The sequence below is a fragment of the Esox lucius genome, chromosome 8, assembly GCF_011004845.1.
Source record: "Esox lucius isolate fEsoLuc1 chromosome 8, fEsoLuc1.pri, whole genome shotgun sequence".
NCBI lineage: Eukaryota > Metazoa > Chordata > Actinopteri > Esociformes > Esocidae > Esox > Esox lucius.
The window spans coordinates 19,040,865-19,067,257 of NC_047576.1; the positions used below are offsets into that span (position 1 = coordinate 19,040,865).

The following is a 26,393-nucleotide window of genomic DNA, read 5'->3' on the forward strand; positions in this document are numbered from 1 at the left end:
ATGGCTACCACAGAATTCTGCTGCAATATTTCTTAACTTCTGGTTTGTACTTGGTGGGACAGTCTGTTTTTCAAAAGGACAATGATCCAAAAGACCCTTCCAGGCTGTGTAAGGGATATTTGACCAAGAAGGGAATTGATGGAGTGCTGCATCAGATGACCTGGCCTTCACAATCAACTGATCTTAACCCAATTAAGGTGGTCTGGGATAACTTAGACCGCAGAGTGAAGGAAAAGCAGCAACAAGTGCTCAGCATATATAGATACTTCATCAAGTTAGAAAAGCATTTCAGGTTACTGCCTCATGAAGCTGGTTTAAAAAATGCATGCAAAGCTATCATCAAGGCAAAGGGTGTCTACTTTGAAGAATCCAAAATGTGTCATTTTTTGTTTGCTACATGATTCCATGTGAGCTATTTCCTAGTTTTCTTCACTATTATTCTAGAATCTGGAAAACAGTAAAAAAAAAAAAATATATATATATATAAATATAAAAATACCTGATTTAGTAGGTGTGTCCTTATTTGTACTGGTACTGTTGAAAACCGATGGGTGGGACGAGAGCGGGGAATAATTGGCGTTACTCTGATTGGATAGAAATGATCTATTCTCTGACATTTCTTTTCTCTCTGACATTTTTTTTCATTACAACATCCCTCCTTTGGATGTCAACAAAATGACCGCAGTGGAAGTAATCTCTGACTGTGTGTAGTGGATGAGAGTGCAATGTTCGATGTTTGAGTTATCAGCACGTAATTTTCTTTGACTGATTGAGTTTACATGTCTTTGTGTTTATGTTAAATTCCTGTACTAAAAATATTTTGTATTTATTTTCATAGGTGAAACATTTTCAATAACCTGACACCCTGATGAATGAGACTTATGAGCTAGAGTATTGTCCTGGCAGGTGCAGGGTAACTGGATAGGGTCTGTCTGATTCCAGATGTCTTTCCAGTGACTGGTGAGTGTGTGTGTGTGTATGTGTGTGTGTGTGTGTGTCTGTGTTTTCTCCAGACAAAACACCCAGCTGAGAATCAGGTGCTAAAGGCTTCTGTGGAGATGTACACACATGTGTGCACTCACACACATATATATTTACACACACACACACACACACACACACACAGACAGTCATACACTCATACTCTGACCACTAGCCTGAGTCACAGTGGTAGATCTAACATAGCTTTACACAAAACAAACATCACCTGTCTTCTCAATCATGGGGCCACAGCATATCCTTTACAAGGGTGAGCCAAGAAGAAATACACACACACACACACACAGTCAGTCACAAAAACACACATTCACACACAATGGGTTTTGTGTTATCATCAGCAGACAAATGAGTAGGAATCAGGGGACAAAAACAGGGAAAGTGTATTCTATATCTCAGCCAAGACAAACAGGACTCCCCTGTTAAGGACATTTGCACGTTTTCCAATCCAAAAAACCTTTACAAAAAAAACGATTTCATGTTTTTAGGGATATGAGCTAACTGTGTTATGTAGTGGCACTTTCTATAAACAAGTAACAGGAATAGCACTTGTTGAAAATGCATTATTGGATTTTCAAACAGCATTATCGTATATTTATAGACCTTTTTGTGGCTTGATCTCGTGACATGGAGCGAAATTGGACAGTAACAAAGGCTGTTGTTGCCAAATGAAATGTGAGGCTATTCTGTCCTCTCTCCACTCATCTGTGGTGACAGAAAACAGGAGGGAAGAGGACTTGAGTTTTCAGTGCTGGTGGGCAGAGGGAGGATGGGTGAGTGGAGGGGCTCTGGTGGCTCCACCCAACACAGAGGGTGTGGCTGAAACGTCCTAAATCACTCCCCTGTGGGGCAGTGTGTGTGGGAGACATGAGCAGGGAGTGTGTGTCATTGAGTGTGTGTGTGTGTGAGAGAGAACGAGAGGACGGCAACAGAGTCACTGTGGGAGGCCCAGGGACACAAAGCCAGAGAGAGTGAGAAAGCAAGACAGGAGTGACAGAGAAAGAGAGAGCGAGAGAAGTAAGGAGTTTGTTTGTGCACGCTGGTCTTGTTGTTGCCTGTCGGTGTGCAGGTCTCTGCCCGGGTCAGTCTGCTATGCCTGGGACTCTTTAGTGCTGCCGCCCAGGAGGAACTCTGCCCAAGTGAAGTGAGGAGGAAATCTCTGGCTGTGCTGTTATTCAAAACAAGTGCAACAGGCAAGTAAGGATTTCATAAAGTTATCCTGAATTGATGTCACAAGAGCTTGTTATTTCAGAGAGCGTAGGAATGTGTGGTTGCAGATTCCAAATGCTGGTAGGAGTTTCAGAGGTAATTAGCAAGATATTCAGAGGCACTGTATATCTCGTTAGTTTATTCACAACAGCTTTGGATAAATTCGGACTGCACACTTCAACAAAACTTTACAACAACAAGAAATGTGTGTTTTTATAAATCACTTCAGTTCTGTTGTCGCTTACAAGGTCAAACCTTTTTCTTTATTTAACACAATAACACAAGATGAACATGCTTGGACTACTGAAGCAATTATCTTTCAAAGACTTTGTCGGTCAGTTGAATCAATTGGTCAGTAGAATTCTCAAACATTTCCTAAAAGAAATTGGCCTGTGCAGAACGAGATGACAGTAGCTGGTGTTGTTATGAAGGAATGGAGTGGCAGCCACTGCTGTGGGCTTTAATAACTATTTATTAATGTTACATACAGACCCGTCATGTAGCCCACAGATAGAAAGACTCAGCAGGCTTCTCACTCCCTCCTTCTCAATGTCTCATTGTCTTGCTGTCTTTCTCCCTCCCTCCCTCCCTCCCTTCCTCTCTCTCTCTCTCTCTGACTTTAAGGAGGAGGGTGAGATCTGAGTTCATATCAACCCCCCCTTCAACAAAAGATGGGCCCAAACTAGTGTCATGTGACAGTTGGGTTCATTGTTCTTTTCAGAGGTCTGGAGAGAAAGACTGGCCAGGGGTTGTTTCAGTAAACATGTGTCTGTATATATTGTATTTGTGTGTGTGTGAGAGAGAGAGTATGTATATATGTATGCGTTTGTGTATCCATGTTTTGCTAACGTTAGTGTGCAGGCATGCAGGTCCAGAAAATCGCAGCCATTTTGCCTTGAAAGAAGGAGTGCAACTTCAATCAAGTTAGTTTCCTCTGGTTACTTTTGATCCCTCCTTTAATTTCCCTGCCTGTGATTTATTTGTGGCATTGTTTTCCTGTGACATTCATTAGCGTTCCCAAACGATCTGCGCTGCTGTCTTGGTAATGAGTGGTTCACACCATGTGACAAAGCTAGGAGCTGTGAAGTGTCTGCTGGCTGTCTCCTAGAGCCCCAGCTGAAAGACAACCAAATCGCGGAGAGATGCCGCCTCCTCACCTTCACCGATTGGACTTTCCATAAGTCTGTCCCTTTCGCCAGTGCTTCCTATTATTTCCTGCACTGCCAAATAGGTTCAGGCTGAATTCCTTGCTTTAGAGAGCCCTTTTATGCTGGACAACAGTCCTAGAGTCCTACAGCCTGTTTGACTCTGATTCATATACAGAGTGCTTTGTTAATGTGGGATGACATCCCATAGCCCTTGTTATGGTAAGTCTGAGGGGGAGATGGAAGTCTAATGACCAGCCCAGATGTCCCCTCTTGTAGACTCAGAACAGCCTGCTTCCATGGTTAAGAATGGGAGCCTGGTAGAAGTAGCTGTCAGGCTGTTGTGACGGATGTATTAGAGCATTTTTCCTACAGGGCCCATACTGTGCTGCCAACCTTTATAAGTCGGCAGAAGTCACTAGAAGGAGGTTTCGACGTCGCTGTGATGGCAAATTAGCACCAGTTTGTTCCTTCCCCTACCCCACATGCCCGGCCTTTTGGTGCTGACAGATGTTGGGCGGTTTGACGGCGTGGCTCATTATTTGCCAGGGCGTCCACATTGGGGGGTGTGGTTGGTGGTGCTCATACAGGCCAGACTCAGGCAAGGTGGAGAAAATATACACAGGTTCTAAAACGAATGGTGACGCCGGTGGTGACCAGTCACAGCAGAAAAATGAAGCCTGCATAGTTACATCACTAAGTCTGTACTCAGCAGAGAACTTGGGCAACTCTGCTGCCTGTTTGACTTCTTTTGCTGCGTGTGCGCCGTCGCTGTGACGTCTGGTGAACAGACATTGTCTCTTATTCATTTCCAGCAGAATTAAGTTGGTAAAATAGCTAAATGCTTTAACAGCCATAGAAACTTGGTGAAATAACTTGTGGGGACCTTAAAAGTGGCTGATTTTGCAGTAAGCCACGGTACAGCAATTAAAGGGGTTTGAAAACCTGTGAAACAGTCTTTCATCTACTCAACACTGGTTTGAATTCATTAAAGGGAATACATTATTCACCAGATTCCCATGAAAGAGCGTGGGTGAAGAAGGGAGAATAGCTGACTGCAATAACACTGCTCAGTTTGTTTTTAAATAACCCGGAATCTTCCCTCCCTTGTCCTCTTGTCCTTGGTCAACTATTTCAGTAGCTTCACTATTAAGCTTTAGTTCTGATGTTTATGGTTCCATTTCCTTTGCATGTTGACTCTGAATATAACTCCTTGAATCAAGGCCAGTTCTGCTGTGGTTGACTTAGGAGATCTGTACGTCCTATGGGACTAGGATAGCAAACAATTCTCCTACTATAAGTCCAGCAAAGACATGCATCTAGTATCATCAGACGGTTGCAGAAGAATGACGTAAAACCATCCAGAGAATGATATCAGCGGTGGGCTGTCGAGAGAGAGGAAGAGATGGACAGAACCAGAGAAAGACCATTGTTCTTGTGGGAGGCAGAAATACAAAAGGGAGAATGAAAGTGAAGCAGTGTGAGGTACATTGGAAAGACAGGAGAAGAGAGAGACCCAAAAGTCTGATTAAATGACAGCCTAAAACCTCATCACCTCTTCTAGTCTTTTGCATGAATAATTGATGTTATCAGATCCCTGTGTTATTATTGATATTGTCTCAAGGATCCCAGGGTGGGATAACCCTTTCACTTTCAGCACATGCAAAAGACTGTCACCACAGGGGAGTAATTATCAAACAGCATTCCTTAAGTGGAAACAGATGTGCCTGGTTCAGGCCACACTGGCTTTATGCTGGGCAGCTTCTTATTTCTCTCTCTGAGGTCAACAGCAGGCCTCCACACGGACTAGCCTACAGGCACTCTCCTTACCAACCAATTATCCCCCAAACCACCAGTTTCGCTGGCTTTTATAGGAATCCCCACCTGGTCACTTGCAGGAAGGGATTTTTGGTGGTGACGAGTGAGTGGTCTGACACAAAATGGTTGCCAGTGTGAATCATCCAGGTGGTTTTGGTAGATAAATGTTGGTTTGGTTTTGGTTGAGTTGTGTTAATTGTCGCACACCCTGGATTGTAATTGGTTTTGGAGCCCTGAAGGGATACGTTCTTCTCACTTGTTTGTGTATGTTCAGTGGTATGACGATGATGAGTAAGTGGGACGTGTTCAATGACACAGCCAACTGATGAGTCTACGCGGAGAAGGAAAATAAACATTAGCAGTAGTCTGATGATCCAAGTTCCTCATCATGTCAGGACATGTGATCAACATGTTATTAAAAGAGTTAAGGAATTTATTGGTTTGATAACTGACCTGGGAAGAACCACAACTACATTATGCAAAAATAAACATTAAATAATAGAACAACCAACTATTCAAAGAGCCAGTTATCGAACCTACAAATTTGAGTGAGGAGACAACTTGAAAGAAGACAGATTGTATCATACAGTACGTTAATTACAGGACTAGCTCTTACTGTGATTTGAAATGCCTTTGCGGGATAGGAATGATTTTCAAGTATGCTGTCATCACAAACCAGATTATGGTCGCCTCCCATCATCAGAGGACCCCCAGATAGTGGGGAATTCCCAGGAGACTCACTAGACCTATACTGCCACAGAACAGCTCTACTGTTACCCTTCTGGCATGAAGTCAACTGGGTAGAGCTCCTGGTTGAAGAAGATATCTGGTTGCACTTACAATTACTGTGGGGTGGATTAACCATTTCAGGGACATAAAGCAGGGCCTTAAACTGCCCTCTCTCAAATAGAGTTCAAAGAGTTAATCCCAGACCTATACTGACATCAACCTTTGCTCGGATTAAATTTCACACAGACCCAAGAGGACAAAGGTTTTTAAAGCAGCACTAGAACTGCCTTTTGTGTGTGTGTGTGTGTGTGTGTCGTCATAGTGGTGTGTGTGTGTCACTGTTCTGGTGTGCATCACCATAGTGGTGTGTGTGTCACCATGGTGGTGCGTCATCATAGCGGTGTGTGTGTGTGTCACGGTGTGTGTGTTCTACAGTCTTTACAGCACTGGTTAACGGGGTCAGTGCGTGCTCACACTCAGCTGTTGTCCGGGTCAATGGATTCTCCACCTCTTCTTACCCCCGCTCTTCCCAAGGGGCTGTTTTTATGGGACTGCTTCTACCTCATCTGACCACCCATTGTTATCGCCTCACCCTGCACCACTCCGCTTTTTGAATGCAAAGGTACGCATCCATGAATTAATGTGTAAAACAAAGACCGTGCTGAGTAAGAAACTCAAAGTGCCTTGCTTTTTTCAACCATTACAGCAATGCATTTTAATTAAGGCCACAGGATTTCCCCTTACTTACCCCTCAGGGTTAACAAACAACATCAATTATCACTGCTCTATTATTCTGTTTTTCCGAGTTCACTTACCTAACTAACCCTAACCAAATGCCAAATTAAGTTAAAGAAATAGAACAGGCTGTGAATTATCCATTAACTCTATTGCTGCTCTGTGATGAGCAGGTGAGGAAACAATATCTGGGCAGATAAGCCAGCGTTATCTCTCCCATTGGAGCGCTACAAGCATTTTAATACCAAAATAAGTTAGTTGCTCACCAAAATGGAATTTCATTGAGGAACTGTATTTATTTACTGCTGTTATTTTCAGTCTGTTTAAAAAAAAGTTATTCCCCTCTGACCTCAACTCAAATGAGTTTTGAGAAGAGCACGAAGAGAGAGGACCCAGGGGGTATGAACTATATTTATCAGACAATAACGTTTTTCATTTGCTTGTACTGTACATTTTCCTAACCTTTTTTGGAAGTACTTAAGTTGCTTAACTACAGTAGCTATAGATCATTAGAAAGGAGTTGGCGAAGGAGATTTTTTTGGATTTTATGGATTAGCAGCAACAATTGATGTCAGACTCTAAAAGTGATGTCAGACTCTTTGTTGAGGAGTGAGTTAACTTTCACTGCCCAGCAACATGCCAAGAAAGCAGCTAAAGGAAACAAACCAGAAATATGCACAGAAAAAACCTTTCAGCTTAGAAAGGAGTCTTTAATTTATAATGTCATTAGTGGTTTAGTGGTCGAAACTGAGTGTGAAAAACAGAGCTAAACAGGTTTTTGGGAGAAGACAGGGAACAAGAGATCCCAATCTACCGTCTTGTGGTCAGTCAGACTGGCTGGCTGTTTACTAATGTCCTGCAGTTATGTCTTGCTGCTAGTCCTGTAGCATTTTGTATGGAAAGGGGGGTGGGGGCATCCTACAGACTCTCTAAATCACCCCCTTCCCCTTGGCCCTCCATTTGCACGTACACGCACGCCTCTGCCATTTGCGTCCCAAAGTGTCCCAAAGTTAAGGGGCTGGAAATGACCGAGGGTGTAGCCGCTAATAAGACCCTGTGGCAGGTACTTAGATGTGGCCCGCATGGATGCCGACTGCCAACATGAACTGCAATATGCATTTGATGTCTGATTTCCATGAATGACGCTTATATATATATAAAATATATAACACCTTTTAAGTGAAATGTTTTGCTTCTTCTGAGGTTGATATTTGGTGAAACAAACATGAATCACATCAATTAAGCTGCAAGTGTGTCATGAGGTCAATGGGTTTATTGACCTCCATCGTCACACTCCAGAAGTCACCCTCTGACTTCCCACCGCAACACATGACACTGCAGGGTAATGTAAACTAGTTGGTAGAGTTGGTTTGGGATTCACTAAGGGAATGAAAGAGGCCACTAGTACCCAAAACTCTGGGGTAAATTTGGGGCAGAATTTAATATAAATTCTAAATTGGATGCCTAAATTGGAACAATGTAGAGATGCCGTCTCCTACATCATCAATAAAACATTTGGTACGGTATGCTTAATTGAATGTATATATACAGGTAGAAGTTGTAGGAAAGAGTTTTTCTTCCAACTGAAATAACAATATGTCAGATTGTAACCATGCTGCAGGAGTACATGTGTGTTGGGGTAGCAACTTAGACCGCTGGAACATCCTAGGTCACTTCCTCAATGAAACTTTTACTTCAAGTCTCTGTCTTAATTTCCCTGTATTTACATATCTGTTACACTCCTATTTTCCCCGGTCCGCAAACAGCACGCCCTCACATAAAGCGTTGACAGATAGCCTGGCGGTTATCAAAAGGATGCTGGATCTACATCCCAAACCACTGATTTGATGAGAAATCAGAGAAGCCTTTACTGATTATATCTAAAAAAATACATAATTTCCCTAAATGTATAACCATCATTTAAGGTTTCATAGAACTCTCTGGTGAGAATAGGCTGGCCATCCTTTTAGAGAGGAAACAGGGAGTGGTTCAACAACAAGATGAGGGAGAGTCTGACCAACCTACAGGCTGTGATTATTGTATGGGATTTTTGTCATTTGATTCTTGTTCTTGCTGATGATTCTATTGATGATTATCATGATGATTGTTATTTTAATATTGTTAAAATGGTAAAGGAAGCACCTCCAAAGCACACGTTTGGCAATTTCTACATTGTCACGTCATGCAGATGAAGCCATTTTAACGCAATGGATCTCCTTTTTTTGTCAGAGCTGAGAATGATGGCGGAGGGGAAGTTTGCCAGTCTGCCCAGGAACATGCACATGGGAGTGGGCAGCAGGCAGTGCTCCCTGGCCTCCTCAATGGACCTGCTGACCTCCAGGCCTGCATTACCGGAGCTGCCCCCAGCTGGATACCACGGCGTCTCCATCCACGGCACTCTGCCTAGGAAGAAGAAAGGAGTGCCAGGCCCGGCCTCTGGCCCTGCCCGCTCGTGGGACATGTACAGCCACATGGGCACTTTGCCCCACCCGGCTCGTGCCCGCCTGCCCTCCTCACCACTCATCCACAACATAATTGAGGAACACCAGCCCTACCCCGCTGCGACGGATTGCCACTCTTCATACAGGTATGGATACCAATGCTTTTACGCTCCAGCGCTGTACTTGTCCTTGGTTTACATAACAAATCTTAAACGCAAAATTGTGCAAAACAATTAAAGGTTATTTGTTTTCAGCCAGCACATGGGGTTGCGTGAAAGTGGGGAAAGAGTCTGTGATTTGTAATGTAAACCATAGCAGTGGGCTGATTCAAAGCCATGCTTCACATGTGCGTTGGAGGCTGAGGCTTAGACCACTGTAGCAGCCAAGGGCGTACAAAACAATTCCGAAGCGCCCGGGTCCGTGTTCAAACCAGTTAAATACTGTGCAGATGCCTTTCACCCCGTACTGAAATAATGTCTGCCGTAGTAAGCAGGTCAGCTGAGACACAACCAGAGAACACCACAAGTTAGCAGTAGCCTCTGCCTGGCTGCCAGGGCCCGGTCATTGCAGAGCAGCTTCTCTATGGCCCCCCACAGATATGGAAATCTAATATATGGCTATGGGTTCAGACGACATCTGCGGGGGGCCATATATAGCAATGTACATTAAAAGACTTAACATATATTTTGAAATGCATGATCACATATGTTAATTACATATTTAATATCTGATATATATATATGGTCAAATCTTGTATATTTTGACATTTCTGGGGATCTGTTTGCATACCCTCGCAGAAATTGTGAAATGATGTCATTGATTTAGAAAATATGTCTGATCATGCAAAAAATCTGCCTTTTATTTAAGGATAGTGATCATATGAAGACATTTATTATTACATAGTTGTTTGGCTCCTTTTTAAATCAAAATGATAACAGTAATCACCCAAATGGCCCTAATCAAAAGTTTACATACCCTTGAATGTTTGGCAGACACACAATGTGACACACACAGGTGAAAATGGCAATTAAAGGTGAAATTCCCACACCTGTGGCTTTTTAAATTGCAATTAGTGTCTGTGTATAAATAGTCAATGAGTTTATTAACTCTCACGTGGATGCACTGAGCAGGTTAGATACTGAGCCATGGGGAGCAGAAAAGAACTGTCAAAAGATCTGCGTAACAAGGTCATGCTACTTTATAAAGATGGAAAAGGATATAAAAAGACCTGACCTTACCAAGCCAAGGTCAGGCAGACCAAAAAAGAATTCAGCCAAAACTGCCAGAAGAATTGTTTGGGATACAAATAAAAAACCCATAGGCAACCAAAGGAGAAATACAGGCTGCTCTGGAAAAAGACAGTGTGGTTGTTTCAAGGAGCACAATACGACGATACTTGAACAAAAATGAGCTGTATGGTCGAGTTGCCAGAAAGAAGCATTTACTGTGCCAATGCCACAAAAAAACCGGGTTACAAATGCCCAACAACACCTTGACATGCCTCACAGCTTCTGGCACACTGTAATTTGGAGTGACAAGACCAAAATAGAGCTTTATGGTCACAACCATAAGCTCTATGTTTGGAGAGGGGTCAACAAGGCCTATAGTGAACAGAATACCATCCCCACTGTGAAGTATGGTGGTGGCTCACTGATGTTTTAGGGGTGTGTGAGCTCTAAAGACATGGGGAATCTTGTGAAAATGTTTGGCAAGATGAATGCAGCATGTTATCAGAAAATACTGGCAGACAATTTGCATTCTTCTGCACGAAAGCTGTGCATGGGACAATCTTGGACCTTCTAGCTCAACAATGAGCCTGAGCACAAGGCCAAGTTGACCCCCCAGTGGTTACAGCGGAAAAGGGTGAAGGTTCTGGAGTGGCCATCACAGTCTCCTGACCTTAATACCATCGAGCCACTCTTGAGAGATCTCAAACATGTGGTTAATGCAAGACAACCAAAGACTTTGCATGACCTGGAGGTATTTTGCCAATAAGAATGGGCAGCTATACCACCTGCAATAATTTGGGGCCTCATAGATCACTATTACAAAAGACTGCATGCTGTCATTGATGCTAAAGGGGGCAATACACAGTGTTAAGAACTAAGCGTATGCAGACTTTTGAACAGGGGTGTCTTCGTTGACATGTTTTGTTTTATGATTCTGTTATGACCTACAGTTGAACAGTTGAATGTGAATCCCATAAGAAATAAAAGACATGTGTTTTGCCTGCTCACTCATGTTTTCTTTACAAATGGTACACATATTACCAATTCTCCAAGGGTATGCAAACTTTTGAGCGCAACAGTATGCAGAAGTGTAAAATGCACATTCATTTGAGCTAAAAAAAACTTCCACTAATGTGATTCACTTCCCAATGTTCACCAAAAAAAGCCATTCAAAGATAGCTGTCCGTTTCGCAAACAATCCATCACTAATTCTTGCTAGCCACAACCAAAGTATAGGGCTTCCTTTCATGCATAGTGAGCAGGTGAGTGACAGAGAACTTTACCTGCATCGCAGCTCACATATCAGTGAATCACTGTGACATATGTATTACAACCCCTAAGTAAAACAGTAATGTACACATTAAATAATAAAGTGAATTGAACATGATGTTATATTCAAGTGGTGATTGGTTAATTGTCTTATTTGACACATCAAATATTGTTATTTGACATGCCCACAAGTGAAAATGTACACGTATCTTTATTGATAGATCCAAGACCCAAACTGCGTTCTATACTGATAGGGGCTGCTTGTTTCTCAGAGAACACAGAGATGTGAGGGGAGAACTTTTGTTTAGGGTGATATAAGCCACCAACCACATCAACAGAGATTGTCTAGGTGGTTGAGATGCACACACTCAGCCTCGGTTGTGAGTTTTTACATGGATTTTTAGTGTATTTCTAGACTAAAGCAGTGCTGGGCACAATGAATCACAGACAGCCTCTTTAAAGGCTTATTGGGCAGGCAGACAGAGTAATAAGTCTTGGCCTGGCTGGAGAAGTGGCAGAGTGAAGGGGGGTGTTACTAATAACTGAAAAGGCTGCTTCCATCCCTTGACATTTCAAAGTTATCTAATGTGGGTCTAGTATGAAGCTGGTGAAGTTAGCGAAAACGTGAACAACACACAAAGGGATTGAGGACAAATGAGCCAATGGTTACCATAACAACCTCCATTCTGTTACTGTGGGATAGATGCTGGAGGTTCAACGATGGATGGTTATTTGCATCAGCGAAAGGTTGAGAGAGATGTTCGGAAAAGAGGCCAGAGGTGCAGTGTCTTGTTGGAACCAGAGGCCTCGAAGCCCGGCTCTGCATAGCATCTGATTGTGGCCACTGCTGTAACACGAGGTGCAGATGTTGGGACAACCCCCCCTGTCTCAGCCCCAAGGTCTTACACTGCTATATTATTGTGCTGGGGGAGTAGGGTCAGTTCTCCTTCTCCAGTATAAATCCTTGTAGATCTAAGGAATGTCTCCTCCCTGTCTCCTGCCATTTTAAACTTACGAGGACATGAGGTCCTGGCCCACACCTGAGGAGTACGTGGCTTGAAAGATCCATTGCTGTCTCTGTCCAAAGTCTTCCTGGTTGTGTTGCAGATCAAGATGATACCTGACAATTTCAGTTGCCACTGTGCTGACACCTCCCCCTCCTGTGTTGTCCTTGTCCATCTGGTCATGCTTCCGACCTGGTCTAAGTTTAAGTAGACTCTGGACTCAGCCCATATGCATTTATTAATTATTACAATTTGTACTCTTAATATGTTCAACCGGCACAGCCAGAAGAGGACTGCTCACCCCTCTGAGCCTGGTTCCTCTCTAGGTTTCTTCCTAAATTTCAGCCTTTTTAGGGAGTTTTTCATAGCCACTGAAATTCAACACTACTGTTGTTTGCTGCTTGGGGTTTAAGGCTGGGTGTTTTATAAAAGCACGTTGTGACATCTGCTGATGTAAAAAGGGCTTTTTAAATACATTTGATTGATTGAAATTTGATTGAATACTCTGAATGTATCATTCCCAAGAGACCCAAGCTGCCTGCGCTGTGACACCTGCTACAGGACAGGGTGGTAGCCTGATTGGGCCCTTCTAAAGGCTGCTGGTTGGTTACCTGGCTTTGTCAGGAGTTGGGTGTGGCTGGTCTGCTGGTGGGGGAGATTTCAGGATTACTCAGAGGGCTTTGTCCTGCTCTTTTATGAGAAGGTCTGTCATTAACTTCAGATAGGAGGATATGCCACTTAATTCATCTGCTATTTTACGGAGAGGTTATTGAGTCATGACTGCTGTGTTTCTGCTCACAGAACCTGGCTTATTCTTGTTTTCTGGAAATTGGACACATTTTAAACAAATGAACTTTGTGTTGACCTGTCATGCCTTGTTGATGGTCTGTTAACCTTTGACCTGGAGAGTGCTCTATCCTTCTGCCACACACTAATTAATCAGTGTTTACTATATCTAACTGACTTTATCTGGATTGATCCGCAAAGATGGAGATTATTCAAGTGACCCATGACCTTAGTCTGTTTGTATGTATGTGTGTGTAGCCAAACCAGAAAGCCACATAACCCAGGGCCTGCTCACTCACTCTCAGGGAGGGGGCAGACAGCTCCGGCTACGGTGTGCCTGCAAATCCTTTACGAGCTGGACTCAGGTTGAGATGGAGAAAAGATTTACGACCTTGAAGAGGAGATGAAAGGGCTGATAAAAGGCAGAGCTGGCAGGGAGCTCAGAGCCCAGACTGGTTCTCTCTGTTTTTGTTTTGCTGAGAAATTGGCTTCTGGTGGGTCGGAATCTGTTACGGTAAGGCAAGGCTAGAGAAGGAGGAACTGTAATGAAGGTTAAAAAACAGCGACGATTGTTTTGCTGGACAAACAAAACCACATTTAGAAGAAACCGCTAGTCTCACATATAGAATAGACCATTCCCATTGTTGCTTCTTTTCAAGGAATGTCTGGTTGTTTTCTGCCATGCCAAGTTGTCCTTCACAGTATCACAGCAGAGATAAATCATGACGCCAGGCCCCGATGATCCCAAGGTTGCCTTGAGCTAACCCCATCCCAGGAAACGTATGTAATTGTTATGAAATCGCTGTTTGATCTTGGTCTCATCTCCAAATTATGTCAATCAGTGATTCTGTAATCCTGTTGCTTATAGGTCCAGTAAACATTCCCCTCCCATATCTTAAAAAAAGCATTCCATTACCATAGCAAGCAGCCATGGAGCAAATGTTTCTCAGTTATTGGCTGTGGCACTCCAAAACCTCTGATTCATAAAACATTCAAAGTGCTTGCATGATAACGTCTGTTGATGGGCATGTAGTTCTGTTCATAATGTTTGTTCTGTACTGGCCAGCAGGTGTTGCTACCAGGCCTTCCTGACTCCTAGATTTCATGGAAAGTTTAGAAAATGTACAAAAACAATTAGAGTTAAGCGCTCAAAGCCAGACGCAACATTTCCGATAGTGGCCTAACGCTGTGACCAGTAGTCTGTCTTCCGCGGTCCACTCAGAGTGCTAATATGATTGGTGAATAAACGGCGCTCCTTTTATCAGCTGCTGCTTGAGTTGGACCAGGAGCCCCTTGTGGTTTCCCCATCGGCTGCCTGTTCTTTTCCCCGTACTCTCTGTCCCTCCTCATGGGCTGAGGTCAGTAGCGTAGCCACAGCTGGTTCTGCTTTTATAAGGCTGGTGCTTCTCTTCAGTGTAGCCAAGAAAAGGGCAAAGTGGAGAGAGCACATGTTGTCCAAGTGGACACACCTGGAGCTGCCCTGTAAAACAACAGGGATGTTCCTGAGTGAACCAGGGAAATTATTACCAGATACTTATTATTATAATTATTATCAGATACTTATTATTATAATTATTATCAGATACTTATTATTATAATTATTATCAGATACTTATTATAATAATTATTATCAGATACTTATCATTATAATTATTATCATTATACTTATCATTATAATTATTATCAGATACTTATCATTATAATTATTACCAGATACTTATCATTATAATTAGTATCAGATACTTATCATTATAATTAGTATCAGATACTTATCATTATAATTAGTATCAGATACTTATCACTATAATTAGTATCAGATACTTATTATTATAATTATTATCAGATAGACTTGAGAACTGTTTTGGAGAGATTACGGTGTATGCATTTGTCTGGAGTGGCATGGTAGCCTAGCGTTTAGACCAGTGTTTCTCAACCCTGCTCCTGAGCGCCCCCTTGCCCTGCATGTTTTAGATCTCTCCCCACTCTGTCACACCTGATTCAAACAATCATCTCATTACCAAGTCCTTCATGAGCTACGTCAGGTATGTTAGTGCAGGGAGAGATCTAAAACATGCAAGGCAGGGGGGTGTCCAGGAGCAGGGTTGAGAAACACTGGTTTAGAGCAGTGGTTCTCAAATACGGTCCTCAAGTACCCCCAACAGTACACATTTTCATTGTAGCCCCAGCCAAGCACAGCTGATTCAACTTGTCAACTAATTATCAGGCTCTCATTGAGTTGAATTGGGTGTGCTTGTCCAGGGCTACAACAAAAATGTGTACTGTTGGGGGTACTCGAGGACCGGAGTTGGGAACCACTGGTTTAGAGCACCTGCCCACTAACCAACAACTAGCTAGATTGAATCCCTGAGCTGGTGACATGAAAACATGTTTTGCTCTGTCCTCTAGTAAGGCAGTTAAACCTTCATGTGTTTTCAGTTATACCTCCCTGATAAAATGTGGTTAAATAAGTTACTCATCTTATTTTAGGATCCGCAGGGCCCAAAATAACACAAACCGACATTGAGGTATTTGCTCATAGAGTCACACTGCCCCTTGAGTCTGTAGTGTGCATGTGCCTAAGGCTTCCACACCAACCTTTGACTCCTCTGTGGTGCTGCTGGAGGGTTACGTGTCAAGTGCCCCTGTTCCTCAGTCAGTCAGTGAGAAGAGAGGAGGCTGTGCACAGAAATCCATTTATATCTGGCTGGTGTGTGACCCTGTCCTTGTCATGCAGTTTGAACTTGAGGTTTTGGGGGAAAGTTAGTCGTTGAGATGGGTACACGTTTTCTCTCCGGGACCCAGGGCAGCAGTGGTCTGGCTGTAATTCAACTGCCCAGAGGCTCTTCAGCTGGCCTCCGGCCTTGCGTGTCCTCTGCGTGAGAAAACAATAAACTGTGCACTCCAGAACGCCTTTGTTCTCTACCCAATAGGAAAAGCGAAGATGGGTGGGACAGAGATGAGATGTTGCATGTTCACATTATGGGACCAGGATGTTTGAAGGGAGCAGTAATATCCTGTCCTTTTTTATATTCATGTTTTAGCATTTAAAAAAATATATTTCTTCAAGGGTTGTATGTTTTATTGGACAGGAAAGCAGCAATGGAGAGCAGAGTTTTTTTTAGGTCAGGGTCGAAAACAGAAGTACATTTGCACTAAAGGTAGCAGCTATGACACCTGGACCAGCGTAGGCCTCTTCTTTTGTTCTTTTTTTGGGGTGTGTTTTATTCTTTGTTGACAAGGTGGATGAGATAGCTGAAATAGAAGTAGGCTAGATTCAAACCCATGCTGCAGTGTTGCTGAAGGCAGCTATCACATATACTGTCTGGTGTTATATTGGTCGCATGTCCATGTGAGCTGATGGTCATGACATTATAGCTGTAAGTGTTGAGTATTAATGCCAGTGCTTTATTCTGATGCCACTGAAGGGGTTTCAGAGCTGTACCAGTCAGCAAAGTAGTCTGTGTGTTGAGTTTCTCGTCTGCTTTCAGAGAAGTCTGGCTGGCATGAAAGAGTAGGCTGGCATGAAAAAATGGCCACTGAGAAATAACAGGAAAGTTCAGCTGTCCCCACAGTGAGAGGCGGTCAAACAGAAGCTAAATGGAGAAAGAGTTGTGCTGAGCTTTTTATGAGCTACCAACCAGTGCATCCCAACTTCTTGGGATTTCAGTTTACTTGTAGTTGTATTTCCTACTGCATTCCCACCTTTCCCTGTAACTAAGGAAGGATGAAAGGATTGACCTAAGGGCCATCACAGTTGTTCAGTTTGTTGTTTTTACATCATAATGCTCTAAGTCCTTGGATTTGGTAACTCACCTAAGTATTCTGCATTTTGTATGGATTAAGGACAACTCCAAATTACACTGTTTTCATTTTCAAATGTTTTCCCGTCACAATCCTTATGGGAAATAAGGTGAAAGGCTCAAGGAATGACTTCCCCTCCTGACTTACTGTAAGCCTTCTGCATCAAAGGTTCAGGCACAACTACTCTTCAATATGTATTGGAGACAGAAGTAGATATATAATAAACAGAACTGTTTTCTGCAGAGCTCTGGGATGCATCCAGGTTTCCTCAAGGATTCAAAAAGAATTAATCTTAGCCTTTGGTAGCTCTTTCCTCTCAAAACGCCTTTCTGGGAATTTAAGGTCTGTCCTTGGTAATGACAGGGACGATGTAACCCCTTTTATCTCATCCAATGTAATGAAGACATGGCAAATGTGGGGGCATCTCATACCCCTCTGTGCATTCACCAGTGAGGTCAGGAAAAGGGGACGCATGTGGTTGTGAGTTGTGTGGGTGGGCGGGTGTTTGGGTGGTGTGGGTGGTGTGGGGGGGGGGGTGTTTGGGTGGTGTGGGGGGGGGGGTAATTGGCAGACAAGCGGGTGGGTTGGAGAAGGGAGGGTGCAGGCCACTCCTGCCCTGAAGGAGGTCTCACCTCTGTCAGCAGCAGGACCAGTGGCAGCAAACAGCTCCGCAGACTCAGCCGAGGAAAGAGAGGGAGGGAGGGGAACGAGTAGAAGAAATGTGTTCACTCAACAGAACCCTGTCTGTGTTCCCCAGGGATCCGAGCAACAGCATGGACCCCACCATGGAGTACGTCAAGGTAAGAACCTCGCCCACTCACCCTCTCTGTCGCCTGGGAAACAAGGTGAAACAGGGGTCACTAGTTTTTCGCATATTTCTTTATTTATAAAGTTTTTGCCTTTTATTTGTTGTTTTTTTTGACGATTTGTCTCACAGATCTGAAGTTTTTTTTAGTCAGGACAGGCAAGTTTCTGTTTCTTCAGTAAAACATAGTGCTGTAAGGATTATTTTCTGCTATTGGAAGTTCAAATAACATTGATTCCTTTGGGAAATCCAATACAGTTGAGACTGGTTTTGTAACTCTGAGGTCAGTGAAACAGGGCAGGAATGCTGGTAGCATTCAGGGACCTCTCTCACACACGCCTGCTCTCTGGGAACATTGACACAAGATGTTGATCTAACATAGAGGATATGAAGTCTCTGTTTATATTTCCTGGATTTTAAATGGATAAGAAGAAGTGAAATGAAGACTGTAAATATGTTCTGTATATACGGAGAAGACATGACAATATTGTATGTGTGTGTGGGTTCCTGTGTTCCAGTTTTATAGTGCCTGATGTTTTTTGTAATGTTCTATTCTTTTGACTACAGTCCATAAAGGGATTTCAGGCTTTACGTTTTGTTCACCATTCTGTTCAGAAGGTTTTGTTTTGCGTAAGTGTCCTCTGAATGAGTAATTTCCTATGTAGATAAAAGCAGAAGGGTGGTTTTCTTTGGAAAAACGCATGAAGCTCTAGATTTAGCCCAAAACTATTATCCCAACGCCACAAGAAAACAGTAGGCGAGTGGCAGGAGATTGTGATCACTAGATTTATGTTTTGTCTCAGACGGAGTCACAGTGTGCTACAGTTAAGGAGCTGACTAACATCTTCAGTCGAGTTATGTCTCTTTGAGTTCCTTATGGGTCTGAATGTATTTATTCATTTGGTATTTTTCAGGATTGAATCTCTTGAGATGCATCTTCTCTTCACTTTATATGATGAAAACCTTACATATGTATGCGCAGTATGTTTTATAGCTAAACAACGGATGTTTCGCTTTAGTTATGCAATTCATATACGTTTGCCATAAGCAAAAATCATTCAACTCTCATTACTGGTGGCTGTCAAACAAGGCTCATAAGCAGAAGGATGAGTGAGGAGAGGAAATATCCTCCTATCTAATACACTGATCTCATTTCTCTCCAGGCTACGAGGCACTTTGTCTCAGAAGTAGAGCGATATAACAACTAAATCTGATTACCTTTACCTGTGTCCGTGTGTACCGTGATTGGGCTTGAGTTATAACGTAGGCCCATGCAGTCTGATACTATCTCTCTCACACACAGCTCCTCTCTATGGCGTCTCCCTCCGTGGTGTTTCTCTCTGTGGCGTCTCCTTTTGTCAGTTATTCTGTTTTTCCACAATTTCTATGCTTTCTCAAAAATACAATTCTGGCTTACTTATTGACCTGAACCTTTTCTTTTCCCCATCTAGTTTCTCAACAAGTAGCTCTTACACTGCACTGCTTGCCTAATGTGATGGGATGCTCTCAAGCCAGTGTGAAAAGCAAACCCAATGATTCCTCACATGCAGGTCAGGAGAGCAAGCCAAACAGCTAGACATTGCTGCCTGTTTTCAACACAGACACATTTGTTTTTCTATCCTTATGAGGAACAAAATATTCCCATATTTTATTTAACTTACACAAACTCTATTATAAACTTTAAAAAGCCCTTTCCTTTGGGAGACCAGCTAAGAACTGTGTGTGGACAGAATTGTAAAGTTTTACTTTTTGGGGGTCTTCAGGACTGTATTTGCCCTAACCACAATTAACAGGCACTAGCTAAATATCAGCAACTGAAATAGAACTACTTTTCTCTGTAAACACATTTACAAATACCCAGAATTGTATTTAGTGACTTAGCATGTGTCCTAAATCAGAAAGCGTCCAAATTGAAACTCTTCCAGACCATTCATAGCTAACAGGGTCATGCTCAGGGTGCCCAGGGGACAATCTCAAGACACATTTAAGCCTTATTTCTGCTGCAGGGATGTCACCTACGAATTCTCAGTGTCCATCCATTCCTACTCATTTAATCACTTTTAAATAGTTGGGAAAGGCCCCTTTCATTTCATTGCTAATGGTGATGTTCGGAGAGAGCTGCCATCCCTGTCTGACTCAGGCTGATGAATTGTTGTGGATACCAGTTAACATGACAGCCCTGCCTTTACCTCAGCTCCCCTCGGCACAGTTTCGACAGACGGCGTGCAACTGTTACGACGAAAGTCCTCACTCTCAGACAGGAGTCATCTGTGCTGAGCTCTTTATCCTCCCTACAATAAACCTGGCTACACCCACCGGGCAACATAGGTCTGCTCGCTCGGACACAAACGAATTCTGAGGTGAACTGCATCCGATTCGAGGTGGGTGTAGGTTGCCCAGTTTCCCCCGTGGTGTTCAACCAACCCTGAAGAGGCCCGTTAAGCGCGGGCTGCCTCATACAGCCTCACCCCACACAGCCTCACCCCACACAGCCTCACCCCACCGCGTGTTATTGTGGGCAGCCGAAGCGCTGGAGGAAAAGCCCAGGGGACAGCAGGTCTACGGTGCACCTTTATCCCGTTGTTATGGTGGAAGGATCAGCTGCCATGTCTGTCTTCATGCTGAACTCGACAGTCAGGACTGATGCCGTATCCACTGTCACTGTAAACTAGGCACACAGCCCATTCAGGTGTGTTTGTTTTTCCACCCGGTGGGGCCTCAAATTAACAAGCTATTGAAAGGACTATAAATGTTTGCCAATTGCCAACAACCATCAGGGATGATGTGGCAAAGTAATTTCCTGTCAGTAGGAAGATTTGTTTGCAGATAGGGAGCTGGTTAATATAATGCTTAATGAGATAGACCAATGCCACTGTACGAACAACTGAATGCAGCGACAGAATGGAAATTGTTGCATGTGAACGTCTTGTTTTGCCTACGATTTGACATGGCTACTATCTTCAAAAGGAATCTAAAGGGCGGAAATTGTTCAAGAACTCAATGCCTAAAATTACCCCCCATTTTGTGGGAGGATCCCATCTTCTCACTCTGGGAGTGTGGTGTTTAGAAGCATTAACTCATGGTCGAGTAATTGGCCCCTACATTGATAAAAAAAAATCACAAGCTAGTATTAAGCTAGCGACAGATTTTCATGCACATGCTTATAGATCTGTGCAAAGAAAATATTAGCATTTGCCAAAAAGGATTGTAACCTTTTTTTTGCGGATGAAAAGTATTGCCGAATTGCATAGTACACCAAAAACCAACTTTCTCTAATTGATGTGCCAAAAAGAAATACCCATTGCATTTTAAACTCCACAATAGTTACAGAAATATCAATAGTTACCCCACCATTTCTCACATAATTCGTTTTGAACAAACAGCTTGTGAGTTTGACATATTTGTACCAACACGTCCTGTTTCCCTCACAGCTGCTGTTTTTCTTTATTTTTATACGCCATGATTTCATTAGCATATAAACTGCCAAAACAGGGTTACAGAAGTGAGGTCTGAGTTGAAGATCAAGGATGAGAAACATTTGATGCTTCAGGAAACTTAAGAAACATCAGAAAAACTGATTATGAAGGAGAGAAAAGTTGGGAAAAAAGGACACACACAGAAGAGGAGCCGGAGGACAAGAAAAGAAGATGGAGAACATCAAGCCTAGTGGACTAACTGACCTTTTGGCCTCCCCTGATCAAGGCAGTTCTTCACTTTTTTTTCACACGAGGCTTTAATATGGCCTGTCTCCTCTCTCTCTCCTCCTCTCTGCGCCTGTTGAACAGTAAGCAGCTAACCACTCATGAAAGAGCTTTAAAGAGAACAATGGCTCTCTGTGCCTCCTGTGAGATCTCCAGGCCTTGCTAAAACCAGATAAAGACCCCTTTGGCCCTCCGTGTGGCCTGAACAGCAATGAACACTACAGCCTGCAGAAAAGCACACACAGGCATACACTTTTAGTGACAGGCAGGCTAAGGGCCGACTAGATGACTGCTTAGAAAAGACTGACTTAGAAAACACTGAGTGACTGGCCAGTTCTATCATCATCAATACCAAGGGAATTAACTCACCCATCTCATTTTCCACTGTGTGTTTAAAGATGGGGGAATTCCTAGAAATTCCCAGCCTTGAAAGTTTCCCAGGGGATAGAATATGCTAAGATATTATACATTTGGATTTATGCAGAATAATACATAATATTAATGAACGTGTTTCATACAACATTTTTCATTACAGAGATAATCTCAAAGAGGCTTTAAAAAACAAAAAACTAATTTGGAGTGCTGGCGGTGAAAGGTCTTAACTTGGCAGTGGTTTTCTAAATGGGAACATGAAGGCAGATAGCTACTGTGGATGGCTTATCTATAAAACTACGTCATTCAGACTATTGCTGCATAATTTAGTTTCTCATCTCTGCAGTCATACATAAGGTACGGTACATGGAATGGCTAAAACATACAGTACCAGGTGGCATTAAGTTGACTGTACATAGTATGCCAGCATGCCAATCAGTGTAACACTCTGAATGTAAACATTTATTTTGCTTGGTGTAATGGCGCAGCAAGTGGTAGACAACATAGAGATTTGAATACACAATATTTACATAAAATTGAAATGCAGTTATTTACAATGAGTGGTGAATATATCATATTTATGGATTCACGGTTAATTTTCACAGTCACTGTCAGTAATGTATATCTATAGTAGATGCAGGAATGTGAGCAGTTTGAGGTTGAGTGCTGTATAGTGCAACTATGTAGTTTATGGTTTGGAGGTTGATGTGGTGATTAGACTCATTCATTTATGAGGATGGGTTGCATGTCTTGCTCAAGGGTTAGGGTTAGACAAACTGGTTTACTTTTTTGGTTCCAGGGTTAGATCTGCAACCTTTATCGGATGCAGATTAAGACCAGTCTAGGACTCAAAATACATTTCCATGTTGATTTTTCATTGACTTTGATTTTAAATCTAGTGCTAGTCTGTGATTGGGAAAATATGAGAAACAGTATAGTTCTCTGATCTGTGCCTTTGATCTGTGCCTCTGATCTATGTCATCTCACTTCATTGATCAAGGCCTGCCTGCTGTTTATATCTAGTTAAAAGTGAGTTCTGCCCTTCAGTAGGGTCATATTTACACACAACAGTGCATTCTATCACACTGTAGGGAAATGGCACCCTCTAGTGGTGTAACATCTCACCAGCCAAACAGCTAGACGGACAGTATTGATGCGCATCCACCTTTCGATCCATAAAGATTATCCAAAAGGATAGACTACACACTTTTTCTAGATGTTTCACTTCCATAAATTAGTAAAAGAGAAAACGTGATGCTGTATTTCATCTGTCCATATACTGTAGCTCAGCATTGACAGAACTTGGCCCTGGTCGATTCTGTTCTGTGGTACTGCTCCGGGATTAGTCTTCAGGGTCTTCTGTTTGGGGGTCACCCACAGTGGTTTCATCACCAGTGTCCCTGATTCCCTAAAATGTTTTCTTTTTAATCACATGGGAGCCAGGGAAATGTTGGCTCTGGCTGGGTTGTAGTGTTAAGATTGTTTGTAAAGAGCATGGCGTCAAGTGAATGTCATGTCCAAGACTTGACTTGTAGGACATTTAAAAATATATATTTTTTGTGGGGCAATTGTCCTTAAGCCAGTGATTGAAAACTCCCATTGGTCCTTCTTTTTCTGAGGGAAATTCACAAAAAAATTATTATTCTCAGGCAGACAAGCATCCTTTGGGGGTTTTATGGAGTGCAATTAGCATGTTTGGTGTGTTTCCTGCTGGAGAACATTCCTGTATGGTGAGTAGAGATGAGAGACTGCCAGCCTGCCTTCCCTAATGTCCTTGTTTACACTTTACGAGTGATTAGTAGACAGTAGAATGAATGGAACCGAGCAAATAGATAGCCAACTGTTTGCTTGTCTTAATGTCTCTATGGCAATTACTCAATAGACGGGTCTCTAAAGGACTAATCTGTTGGCTTGCAGTGTACAATCCAATTAGGATGAAAATTAAAACCATAAGATATTCTTCATATTGAAACTTGGAGAGCCCCAGTAAGTTCTTAAGTAGGATTTACTTAGGACTGGCATTAGGATGTCAGTTGTTGTTATGCCATTGGAGGTCCAAGAGATGACGAACTGAACAGTTCATCATCATACATCCAACCAAACCAACCAACTGCTGAGAGTTCATACTGTACCTAATGAAATGTGGTTGAAAAACTGTGATATTACACATTGTTAGCATGGTTAGTGAAAACAATGCCAAGGTTGAGGTTTCAATTGCTTGAAAGCTTCACACTATATGCGTTGATAATTTAGACAAAATCTCTTCAGGGACACCCAAATGTTTAACCATATAGTGGTAGCCCTGAACAGGCACACATAATTCACTAATCAAGGGGTTGATGATTAGTTAAAAAGCCTAATCAGGTGTGGTAGCTTTGGAATTGATCAAATACATGGAAGTTATTTTACCTAGGATAGAGTTAAATACACATTGGTCCAAAAAATGAAGAGAACACTTAAATATTACACCGGGTCTCGATGAACAAAATATATTAAAGATCCAAATTTTTACTGTACATTGTGTAATTCATTGACAACAAAATGTTGTAACAAATGTAAATGGAAACCAAAATCACGAACCAATTGAGGCCTGGATTCAAACTCACACTGAAAGTCAGAGTCATCATTTGAAATCACAGGCTGTTCCAAATTTCATCACAGCACCTAATGTGCCTGTATGCACTCCAGAAAACATCTGGGCATGCTGCTGATGAATGGATGGATGGTGTCCTGGGGATCTCCTCCTGGACCTGGATCAGGGCATCAGTGAGCTCCTGGACAGTCTGTGGTGCTACTTGGCAGTGTTGGATGCACCGATACATAATATCCCAGATGTTCTCAATTGGATTCAGGTCTGGGGAACTTGAGGGCCAGTCAATGGCATCAATGCCTTTGTCATCCAGGACTGCCAACACACTCTGGCCACATGTGGCTGGGCATTGTCCTGCACCAGGAGGAACCCAGGGCCCACTGCACCAACGTAAGGTCTGACGATGTGTCTGAGGATTTCATCCCGGTACCTATTAGCAGTCAGGGTACTGATGGCTAGCACGACCCTCCAAGGATATGCCTCCCCAGATCATCACTGACCCACCGCCAAACCGGTCATGCTGGATGATGTTTCAGGCAGCATAACTGTTCACCATGGCGTCTCCAGAGCTCAGTCTGTAACATGTGCTCAGTGTGAATCAGTCTCATCTATGGAGCGAATGGGGCACCAATGGCGGACCTGCCAATTCTCACGTTGCCACCCTCATGGAGTCTGTTTATGACAGTTTGGTCTGCTGGAAGTAATTTTGTAAGGCTCTGGCAGTGCTCCTCCTGTTTCTCCTCGCACAAAGGACCAGATACCAGACCTGCTGCTGGGTTGATGCCCTTCTACGGCCCTGTCCAGCTCTCCATGAGTAACAGCCCGTCTCCTGGTGTCTCCTCCATGCTCTAGAGACTTTATTGGGAGACACAGCAAACCTTGCGACGGCATGTATGGATGTGCCATCCTGGAGGAGCTGAATGGGCTGCATGTACAGCCTCATGCTACCAATAGTGACAAGGACCCTAGCAAAACACAAAACTAGAGAAGAGTCAGTCAGGAAGTATAAGGAGAGAGCAATTTTCTGTGGCCACCACCAGCAAACCCATTTCCTTTTTTGGGAGTTGTCTTGCAGTTGCCTCTCCAGTGCATCTGTTGTCACTTTCATTTGCACCAAAACAAGTGACATCGATTCACAATCGCTTATGCTTCCTCACTGACTTGGTGTTATACTGTGATGATTACCTGTTCCCTACATTTTTTTGAGCAGTGTATTTGATATTAATATTTATACTCCACGTGACAGAAATAATAACAGTGCATTTACATTCTAATATATTGAAAGTGATGATAATGCCCTTTTGCATTGATAGCAGATTGTCATAACTTCTGTGGGCCCACGTGTGGCACAGTACTCTCAAGGCACTGCCTCTTAGTACAGATGCACATTTACAGCCAGAGGTTTGAATCTCGGACACATGACTCGCAGGAAATTAAATGATCAAAATGTTTTATTTTCTTCAAATAAACTGTTAACAGTGATTATTTAACCATTTTAAATAACAACTGCCCACATGGCTGTAAATATCAGTGTATATAAATGTGTTCAATCATTTCTAGTCTTTTGTCAGTGCTGTCTGCTAGGATAAAAAAAATAATCCTTGAGGCCCTCACCCCAAAATTTTTTTTTCTTTCTTGAGGTCCATTATTAGCCAGTTAATTATCATTTGCATGAAGTTAGAACCACTGGTCTAAACATGGACCCTGGCATTTGCCCAAAATACCAGATGGCCAGTCTGTCCATGGCTTCCACTTGATCCATG

The 26,393-nt window shown here is 42.8% G+C and overlaps 1 protein-coding gene across 3 annotated transcripts in view; it reads left to right on the forward strand.

The window, feature by feature from the left end:
* The window catches only part of bcar3 (BCAR3 adaptor protein, NSP family member), a 69,386-nt gene that overhangs the window by 23,577 nt on the left and 19,416 nt on the right, over window positions 1–26,393 (forward strand). Inside the window, exons 1-3 of one of the 3 annotated variants that reach the window (XM_010872043.4) lie at window positions 1,782–2,193; window positions 8,862–9,219; window positions 17,920–17,962. In XM_010872043.4, coding sequence (XP_010870345.2) covers window positions 8,870–9,219; window positions 17,920–17,962 — 393 coding nt within the window. In that variant the 5' untranslated portion in view covers window positions 1,782–2,193; window positions 8,862–8,869. Of the gene's footprint in view, window positions 1–1,781; window positions 2,194–8,861; window positions 9,220–17,919; window positions 17,963–26,393 lie in introns of those variants that run through there. The other 2 variants (XM_010872047.4, XM_020049069.2) reach the window with 2 other exon arrangements.